General features: G+C 44.3%; 1 protein-coding gene across 1 annotated transcript; it reads left to right on the forward strand.

The window, feature by feature from the left end:
- Window positions 1-7807: 7807 nt before the first annotated feature.
- On the forward strand, window positions 7808-10589 carry LOC123452946 (ADP-ribosylation factor). The gene is made up of 7 exons (XM_045129692.1): window positions 7808-7975; window positions 8311-8503; window positions 9297-9367; window positions 9561-9680; window positions 9781-9899; window positions 10122-10203; window positions 10322-10589. The coding sequence occupies exons 2-7, from the start codon at window positions 8356-8358 to the stop codon at window positions 10325-10327; spliced, it is 546 nt and encodes a 181-aa protein (XP_044985627.1). The 5' UTR covers window positions 7808-7975; window positions 8311-8355; the 3' UTR covers window positions 10328-10589.
- The last annotated feature ends 64 nt before the right edge of the window (window positions 10590-10653 follow it).

Here is a 10653-nt window from a genome sequence, read left to right on the forward strand (position 1 = left end):
AAGAAAATCCCCGAAAAGATTTTTTATGGAACGGAACAAGATCGGGGGACTTGGGAGCCAAGCCAGAAGAGCCCCAGGGGCCCCACAAGCCAGGGGGGACGCGCCATGCAGGCTTGTGGGGCCCCTGGAGGTCCCCTGACCTAGATCTTGCGCCTATAAATTCCCAAATATTCCCAAAAAAATTAGGGGAGCATCGTAATCACTTTTCCGCCGCTGCAAGCTTCTGTCTCCGCAAGATCCCATCTGGGGCATGTCCTCGTGCCCTACCGGAGGGGGGATTCGGACACGGAAGGCTTCTCCATCAACACCATGACCTCTCCGATGATGTGTGAGTAGTTCACCATAGACCTACGGGTCCATAGCTAGTAACTAGATGGCTTCTTCTCTCTCTTGGATCTTCAATACAAAGTTCTCCATGATCTTCATGGAGATCTATCCGATGTAATCTTCTTTTGCGGTGTGTTTGTCGAGATCCGATGAATTGTGGATTTATGATCAGATTATCTATGAATCTTATTTGAGTTTCTTCTGATCTCTCTTATGCATGATTTCATATCCTTGTAATTCTCTTCGAGTTGTGGATTTTGTCTGGCCAACTAGATCTATGATTCTTGCAATGGGAGAAGTGCTTGGTTTTGGGTTCATATCATGCGGTGACCTCACCCAGTGATAGAAGGGGTAGCGAGGCACGTGTCGTGTTGTTGCCATCAAGGGTAAAAAGATGGGGTTTTCATCATTGGTTTGAGATTATCCCTCTACATCATGTCATCTTGCTTAAAGCGTACTCTGTTCGTCATGAACTCAATACACTACATGCATGCTGGATAGTGGTCGTTGTATGGAGTAATAGTAGTAGATGCAGAAAGTATCGGTCTACTTGTCTCGGACGTGATGCATATATGCTAGATCATTGCCTTAGATATCGTCATGACTTTGCGCGGTTCTATCAATTGCTCGACAATAATTAGTTCACCCACTGTAATACTTGCTATTTTGAGAGAAGCCTCTAGTGAACACTATGGCCCCCAGGGTCTACTACACACCATATTTTTAGCCTTACACTTTTTACTTCGTTGCACTTTCCGCCTTCAGATCTCACTTTGCAAACAATCTTGAAGGGATTGACAACCCCTTTGAAGCGTTGGGTGCAAGCTTTTTTGTGTTTGCGCGGGTACTCTGGACTTGACTAGACCCTCCTTCTGGATCGATACCTTGGTTCTCAAACTGAGGGAAATACTTACTGCTCCTGTGCTGCATCACCCTTTCCTGTTCAAGGGAAAACCAACGAAAGCCCAATCTCCGTCAACATGTCAATTTCTGGCGCTGTTGTTTGAGAAGTAGCAGAAGGATTTCTGGCACCGTTGCCGGGGAGGAAGATCAAGTCAAGAACTCATCCAAGTAAGTGTCGCAAACTCATCTCTTGCATTTACTTTGTTTGCTAGTTGCCTCTCGTTTTCCTCTCCCCCACTTCACCAATTTGTCTTTTTCGTTTGCCCTTTTCGTTCAACCTTTTTCTCTCGCTTGCTTTCTGCTCGTCTTTGTGGGATAGTCTATCCTGATGGCTAGATCCACCACTTCGAATGATAGTCCCGAGAGCGAAGTTCTCAACTTCAAACATATTGAGGGAGAAAACTTAAAGGACGCTTGGTATAGGATTTGCAATGCTCAGAGTAGATCTACTCATAAGCAATCCACTACCGTCTTGCTTCGCAATTTTTATGTGGGTATTTCTCCTTGGAATAGGTATATTCTTGACACCAACGTAGGTGGAAATTTCTTGGGTAGCCACACCGTTGATTCTTACGGAGCTGTGATAAATTTGGTAGGCTCACCCCCACTCATGGTTAATGGAACTACCTTAACTCTGGAACATGTGATGCGTAGGCTGGACGCTATTGAAAATAAAGTTGCTACGATTGAACTCATTGAGAATTTGGATAAAAATATCCACAATCAAATCACTCAGTATGGATCCAAGGTGGGAATGGTTTTGAAAAATTTAAAGGAGAAAGAACCCAAAATTAATGAAAAGCTAGGTCATGATTCCGCTAGGATTGGCAAACTAGAGGACGTTATAACCAACTTGGGTTCCGCTTTTGCCGTTGTGCAGAATACTCCAAATCTTGCCCACAATAAAATCACCAAGTCTGTCTTTGTTCCTAAGAGTAATGGTGAATCATCTAATAAGAAATATGAAAACCTCAAGATGATAAGTGATCATGCTACTTATGGTTTGAGCACCAAAGACGACGATACGTGATTGTATCGCTCCTATGCCTAGCTAAGGGCGTTAAACAATAGCGCTTGTTGGGAGGCAACCCAATGAATTTATCTTTTTCTTTCTGTTTTGTTGCGTCCACACTTTCATAATTCTGTTGTGATTGTGTTTTTTGTGTTTCTTTTTGTGTTTGAGCCAAGCAAAACCTTTATGACTAGTCTTGGTAATGGTTGTTTGATCCTGCTGGAAAAAGACAGAAACTTTTCGCTCACGAGATGATTTTTCATTTTTATTAAGAAAGAGCTTTTGAGTTGATTATTTTTGCTGCTGATTGATATGATTTTTCCCCAGACCGTCGTAATTTTTCAGATTTTTGGAGGTACCAGAAGTATACGAAGTATACAGATTGCTACAGACTGTTCTGTTTTTGACAGATTCTGTTTTTGTTGAGTTGGTTGCTTGTTTTGATGAAACTATGGTTAGTACCGGGGGGTACTAGCCATGGAAAAGTGAGAATACAGTAGCCCATCATCAATATAGATAGAATTCAAGTTTGCTACAGTACCAAAAGAAGTGGTAGTTTGTTTTCTTGTACTAATGTTATCACAAGTTTCTGTTTAAGTTTTGTGTTGTGAAGTTTTCAAGTTTTGGGTGACGTTCTCATGGACAAATAGATAAGGAGTGGAAAGAGCTCAAGCTTGGGGATGCCCAAGGCATCCCAAGACAAATTCAATGACACCAAAAAGTCTAAGCTTGGGGATGCCTCGGGCCTCTTTCATCTTCAATCCATCGGTAACATTACTTGGAGCTATATTTTTATTCACCACATGGTATGTGTTTTACTTGGAGCGTCTTGTACCATAGGAGTCTTTTCTTTTTGTTGCATCACAATTATCCTTGTTGCACACCTTTTTGAGAGAGAGAGAGACATGCACTCATCGTGATTTTGCTAGAATGCTCATTGTGCTTCACTTATATCTTTTGAGCTAGATACTTTTGCTCTAGTGCTTCACTTATATCTTTTGAGCTAGATACTTTTGCTCTCGTTCTTCACTTATATCTTTAGAGCACGACGGTGCGTGATTTGGTAGTTGGCTTATGCTATGAAAGTAGTCCCAAATGTGCTAGGTACCCAAAGAGGATGCAAAAACCTCCATCTTCATGTGCATTGAGTAGAAAGAAAAGTTTCGATTCCTCTCAATTAGTTTTGAGACATGGATTCGGTAATATTAAAAGATATGTTAGTAGGGTGTTGTGAATCTAGAAACACTTGTGTTGAAGTTAGTGATTCTCGTAGCATGCACGTATGGTGAACCGCTATGTTAGGAAGTCGGAGCATAATTGATCTATTGATTGTAATCCTTTGTGTTGAGGTCGGGATCGCGCGATGGTTTATACCTACCAACCCTTCCCCTCGGAGTATGCGTTTAGCACTTTGTCTCGATTACTAATAAAAACTTTCGCAATAAGTATGTGAGTTCTTTATTACTAATGTTGAGTCCATGAATTAGATGCACTTTCACCTTTCACCATTGCTAGCCTCTCTAGTGCCGCGCAATTCTCGCCGGTGCACAAACCCACCAAATTCCTTCCTCAAAACAGCCACCATACCTACCTACTATAGCATTTTCATAGCCATTCCGAGATATATTGCCATGCAACTACCACCGTTCCGTCTCATGACTTGTGTCGTCACTCTCATATTGCCATTGCATGATCATACTAGATCGTTGCACATCCCGGTACACTGCCGGAGGCATTTCCTATGGAGTCATCATCATTGTGATCTTTGAGCTGTGAGTAAATAAAAGTGTGATGATCATCATTATTAGAGCATTGTCCCATGTGAGAAAATAATAATAAAAAGAGGCCAAAGAGCCCAAAAAAAAGAGGCCTAAGAGCCCAAATATAAAAAAAAGAAATGAGAGAAAAAGAGAGAAGGGACAATGCTACTATCTTTTTCCACACTTGTGCTTCATGTTAGCACCATGTTCTTCATAATTGAGAGCTTCTTGCTTTGTCACTACCATATGCTAGTGGGAATCTTTTATATAACTTGGCTTGTATATTTCAATGATGGGCTTCCTCAAAATTGCCCTAGGTCTTCGTGAGCAAGCAAGTTGGATGCACACCCACTAGTTTTCCTTTTGAGCTTTCACGTACTTATAGCTCTAATGCATCTCTTGTATGGCAATCCCTACTCATTCACATTGATATCTATTAATGGGCATCTCCATAGCCTATTGATACGCCGAGTCAATGTGACCATCTCCTCCCTTTTTGTCTCACAACCACCACCACACTCTATTCCACCTATAGTGCTATATCCATGGCTCGCGCTCATGTATTGCATGATAGTTATAAAAAGCTTGAGAAAGTAAGAGTGTGAAAACAATTACTTGGCCAATTCCGGAATTGTGCATGATTTACATTAGTTGTGTGAGGATGATGGAGCATAGCCACACTATATGATTTTGTAGGGATAACTTTCTTTGGCCTTGTTATTTCGAAAGTTCATGATTACTTTGCTAGTTTGCTTGAAGTATTAATGTTTTCATGTCAATAGCAAACTATTGTTTTTATTCTTACGGATCTAAATATTCATACCACGTGAAAGAAGTTGCAAAGGACAACTATGTTAGGTAGCATTCCACATCAAAAATCCATTCTTTATCACTTCCCTACTCGAGGACGAGCACGAGTTAAGCTTGGGGATGTTTGATACGTCTCCAATGTATCTATAATTTTTGATGCTTTCATGCTATTATCTTGTCAAACTTTGGATGTTTTGCATGCCTTTTATTTATTTTCTAGGACTAACTTATTAGTTCAGTGCCAAGTGCAAGTTCCTGGTTTTTTTCATGTTTTTACCCCTTTCAGAGGAGATTTTGAAACGAAGTCCAAACGGAAGAAAATCCCCGAAAAGATTTTTTCTGGAACGGAAGAAGATCGGGGGACTTGGGAGCCAAGCCAGAAGAGCCTCAGGGGCCCCACAAGCCCCCACCCCGCGGCCAGGGGGGCGCCATGTAGGCTTGTGGGCCCCCTGGAGGTCCCCTGACCTAGATCTTGTGCCTATAAATTCCCAAATATTCCCAAAAAAATCAGGGGAGCATCGTAATCACTTTTCCGCCGCCGCAAGCTTCTGTCTCCGCAAGATCCCATCTGGGGCATGTCCTGGTGCCTTGCCGGAGGGGGATTCGGACACGGAAGGCTTCTCCATCAACACCATGACCTCTCTGATGATGCGTGAGTAGTTCACCATAGACCTACGGGTCCATAGCTAGTAACTAGATGGCTTCTTCTCTTTCTTGGATCTTCAATACAAAGTTCTCCATGATCTTCATGGAGATCTATCCGATGTAATCTTCTTTTGCGGTGTGTTTGTCGAGATCCGATGAATTGTGGATTTATGATCAGATTATCTATGAATCTTATTTGAGTTTCTTCTGATCTCTCTTATGCATGATTTCATATCCTTGTAATTCTCTTCGAGTTGTGGGTTTTGTCTGGCCAACTAGATCTATGATTCTTGCAATGGGAGAAGTGCTTGATTTTGGGTTCATATCGTGCGGTGACCTCACCCAGTGACAGAAGGGGTAGCGAGACACGTATCTTGTTGCTGCCATCAAGGGTGAAAAGATGGGGTTTTCATCATTGGTTTGAGATTATCCCTCTACATCATGTCATCTTGCTTAAAGCGTTACTCTGTTCGTCATGAACTCAATACACTAGATGCATGCTGGATAGCGGTCGATGTATGGAGTAATAGTAGTAGATGCAGAAAGTATCGGTCTACTTGTCTCGGACGTGATGCCTATATGCTAGATCATTGCCTTAGATATCGTCATGACTTTGCGCGGTTATATCAATTGCTCGACAGTGATTTGTTCACCCACCATAATACTTGCTATTTTGAGAGAAGCCTCTAGTGAACACTATGGCCCCCAGGGTCTACTGCACACCATATCTTCAACCTTACACTTTTTACTTCGTTGCACTTTCCGCCTTCAGATCTCACTTTGCAAACAATCTTGAAGGGATTGACAACCCTTTGAAGTGTTGGGTGCAAGCTTGTTTGTGTTTGCGCAGGTACTCTGAACTTGATGAGACCCTCCTTCTGGATCGATACCTTGGTTCTCAAACTGAGGGAAATACTTACTGCTCCTGTGTTGCATCACCCTTTCCTCTTCAAGGGAAAACCAACGCAAGCCCAATCTCCGTCAACGTGTCAATTTCTGGCGTTGTTGTTTGAGAAGTAGCAATCTCGCGCACTATCGCCATTCCCTGCTCCCAAAGCTCCAGCGCCCCGGCTCCCCTTTCCTACCCTCACAATGCAAGGGAGAAGGAAGCCGTGGAGGAGGTTGGGGAGGGTGAGAATCCACGACCATGGGGAAAGACCAACTCCAAGAAGGAGGATAAGCGGGATGCAGCGTCGATCACCTTGATCGCAACTGTGAAGGGCATGATGACCAAGAAGGATTCAAGGGAGGAGAAGCGCCGACAAGACAAGGAAGAGCAAATGAACGCCTTCATGGAGATTCAAAGGAGGATGCTTGAGATGGAGGCGGAGAAGCAAACCAAGATGCTTGAGATGGAGGCGGAGGAGCAAGCCAAGATGCTAGAGATCGAGGCCGCCAATGCCGAGACCAAGGCGAAAGAAGTGGCACTCGCTAGCATGATGACGGGAGTGGAGATCATGAAGGTGGATCTCAACACCGTGTCGCCAAGGAAGAGGCCGTGGTTCGAGAAGATGCAGTCCGACATGCTCAAGTTCAACGATGAGTGATATCTATGGCGGCGAGCGCCATCCTTTTTGTATGTTGGCAAGTGTGCTCGCATGACCACGATCGTGATGGCGTGGTCGAACTCCCGTCCCTTTTTGTGTGCTCGCATGTATGTTAGTCGCTGGCAAACGCGCCAGCATGAACTGTGTGGTGTTTTCTGAAGCTGGCATTATATGTCGGCCGCTGGCATGGTGTCGACATGAACTTTGGGCGACGACATGATCGTAGGCTTGATCTACGACCGCGGGCCTTTTCAAATGTGTGTGCGGATATAAAATGGGTCGCGGGTGTTGGACGCACCGTCGATCCAAATCTTAAATTGTGCGGACACCAAGCGAATGACAGACCCAAACGGACAAAAAACGGACAAAATCGTCGTGTGTTTGGATCGGGGTGTTGCATTTGCTCTTAGGGCATGTACAATGCATAGTCTCACGATGATGCCTCGTATGTCATATCGGATTGGATGTCAGGAAAAGTATGTTCGAATAAAGAAGCGGGATCTTTGCACTAGGCGAGTGCTTGGAGAGAAAAAATGTGATCCGATGTAAAAAACTGAAAAAGTTAGAATGAAAAGTATAGATGCATGTGTATTAAAATCTTTATTTTTATTTTTTAATGAGTCACATTGCTGGTATCTTCAATATAAATACCTTAATCTACATTTTATTATAAAACATCTGTATCCATATAACATCATTGAACATGCTCTTACCATCGTGGATATCCCATGGCAAAATAATTGTTGTGGCAATGGAAAAGGTGTCGATAGAGCGAGACGCGTTCAACCGACGCGACCCGTACAACACAAAGCGCTGGCTCTCCTCCCTCGCGTCGCTTAAATACGACGCCGCAGGCCCCAACGCCTGGCCACTCTCTCCCCCCTTCTCTCTCGCGACCCCCTGTTTCCGCCCCCCTTCTCCGGCTCCGGCGCCGGCGAACCCACCGCGGATCGAGCGGTTCCTCCGATCAGGTGAGCGACCCCCGCCCCGGATCCACCCCATCTCCCTCCCTCCCTCCCTTCCTCCATTCGCGAGATCCGTCCGTCCTGGCGGTGGATCACGCCGAGCGGGTCGCCGGTTCGGTAGATCTCGTAGGGATCCATGCCCAATCCCGCACCGACGTGTCCTCGCCGCGCGCTGGATCCGCCCGCGGATCCCGTGCCCGGCGCGCAGATCGCGGGGCCGGGCGCATGGCGATCGGTGATCCCGCGGCCGTTCGGTTGGGGCCCGGATCTGGCGCGCCGCGTGTAGATCTAGCGAAATGGGACTCCGTCTGACCCGTGGGGATCGTGATTCTGTGTTGCAGGAGAGACAAACCGAGAGGAAGAGCACCTACGCGGGAGGAGAGGAGATGGGGCTCACGTTTACCAAGCTGTTCAGCCGCCTGTTCGCCAAGAAGGAGATGCGGATCCTGATGGTGGGTCTCGACGCAGCCGGAAAGACCACCATCCTCTACAAGCTCAAGCTCGGCGAGATCGTCACCACCATCCCCACCATCGGTGAGCACCGATCCCGCGCGCGCATCGCGTGATACATGCCTATTTATTTATACCAGTTTTTTTTCCTTATGTTGCGAATCTGTAGCGGAACATGCAAATGCTTGGCAATGTGATCCCGGCAGGTGCTATTTTCAGACACAAGTTTGGCCAAGAAAAAACAGCTACAGTATCAATTTGAAGCTACCAATGTTTAGGGAGTTTCTGTTCATTAGGATCTCTGTACAGGTCACGATTGGTGCACCTTTGTTCATAGAGATATATTTACAAAACTACACACAAGTCTCAGATTTACCAGTTGGTCCATATTTTTTAACCATGTGAACATAAGAAAATTGATCCTGAGCTAGATGTCCTTTTGTGAAGTTTTGGTTACTTTGGTATGGTCAAATTTCCCTTTAAACAAATGCCTATATGCTAACTGGAAGTCATTGATAGTAACAAACAAATGCCTATATGCCAACAGGAAGTCATTGATAGTAACGCTCACGCAGTTTTGGAGCATCCAGTGAGTAATTAAAAGCCACTACAACCAGCTAGCTACCCTATCTCAAAACACACCGAAGTTGACTGAATATTGCCTTTTTAAAATTGACCGCTTGCTTCGTATGTCATTGGATGATAGTATTTGCCAGTATAATATCCTCGTGTGCATTTTATGGATTGCGCTAAAAGGCAAGACTGTCTTGTTCTTTCATGCAAATTATGTTATATACTAAAGGTCAGATTTGGACGTTTGTTAATCTGCAACATGTTTTCTCTATTTTTCTCAAAAGTGTCTTGCCTCCAAATACAGGGTTCAATGTTGAAACTGTGGAGTACAAGAACATCAGCTTCACTGTCTGGGATGTCGGGGGTCAGGACAAGGTACATAGATAACGTACTCTGCACCATTGAACTGAATTATTTTGTACTCCACCTGCCATGGATCATGTACTAGTATCTCACAAATTTCTAATCTACTATGGAACAATATAGGCCCGTATATTCCTTATCTGAATTTGTCACACATCTTTTTGTTAAAATGGGGGCTAATGTTTAGCCATGTTTGTAAAAACAGATCAGGCCACTGTGGAGGCATTACTTCCAGAACACGCAGGGTCTCATCTTTGTTGTTGACAGCAACGATAGGGACCGTGTTGTTGAAGCAAGGGATGAGCTCCACAGGATGCTGAATGAGGTAAATTCTTACACTCTACAACGGGTCCCATCTTCAATACTTGTTGTACTTTGTCCTGGTGATTTTGAGTGCTCACAGTTCACATGTTCACTGGCTGCAGGATGAGTTACGTGATGCTGTGCTGCTTGTGTTTGCTAACAAGCAAGATCTTCCAAATGCCATGAATGCTGCTGAGATCACTGATAAGCTTGGCCTGCACTCCCTTCGCCAGCGACACTGGTAGCCATACGCAGACTTCCCTTGCTTGTCTTTTCTGTATTTTAAGATAGATATGACTGTCATCCTTGTGTCATTATAACTGGCTCAATCCCCCCCAACTAACCCATATAATTTCTTGTTTGTGTGAAGAAGATGAAATTCCTGTCTGCCATTTGGCTTGGTAATGCATATTGCTTTGGTAATACAGCAGACAACTTGATGAATTGCTGTTCTTGTTTGCAGGTACATCCAGAGCACTTGTGCTACAACAGGGGAGGGACTGTATGAAGGCCTGGACTGGCTGTCCAGCAACATTGCCAACAAGGTATGCCTAGATTTTCCTTGTCAGCGGACTGCAAAACATCCTCTTCTCCATGTGCAAAATTAATGACAGGCTTCTTTGTCGGTCTATTAATCTCGTCCATTTTAACGTGTGCTTGCAGTCCTAAATTTTCGTCAAGATTTTGAAAGAGCTAGGAGCGCTTTGGATGGATGATTCAATCACCGGGTACCTAGGGATTGTGTTGGGATGGGATGGTGCTATGCTATTCCCGTATGTACTGTGTATTTTCCTGAGATCAACAGTTACCGAGCTCCGGCTGTGGTTTCACTGTCATACTATTGTTTTATTGTATTTTGAGCCCTAAGATGTTTCTGAAGTAAACAGCTAAAGAGAGTCCTGTTCAATTTCGTAATAAGTGTTCAAGCATCTATCTGTCTATCTATCTATGCATGTATATATTCAGCACCGCTCCACTTTTATTTGCGCATTTGT

Source organism: Hordeum vulgare, chromosome 5H, assembly GCF_904849725.1.
Source record: "Hordeum vulgare subsp. vulgare chromosome 5H, MorexV3_pseudomolecules_assembly, whole genome shotgun sequence".
NCBI classification, from domain to species: Eukaryota; Viridiplantae; Streptophyta; class Magnoliopsida; order Poales; family Poaceae; genus Hordeum; species Hordeum vulgare.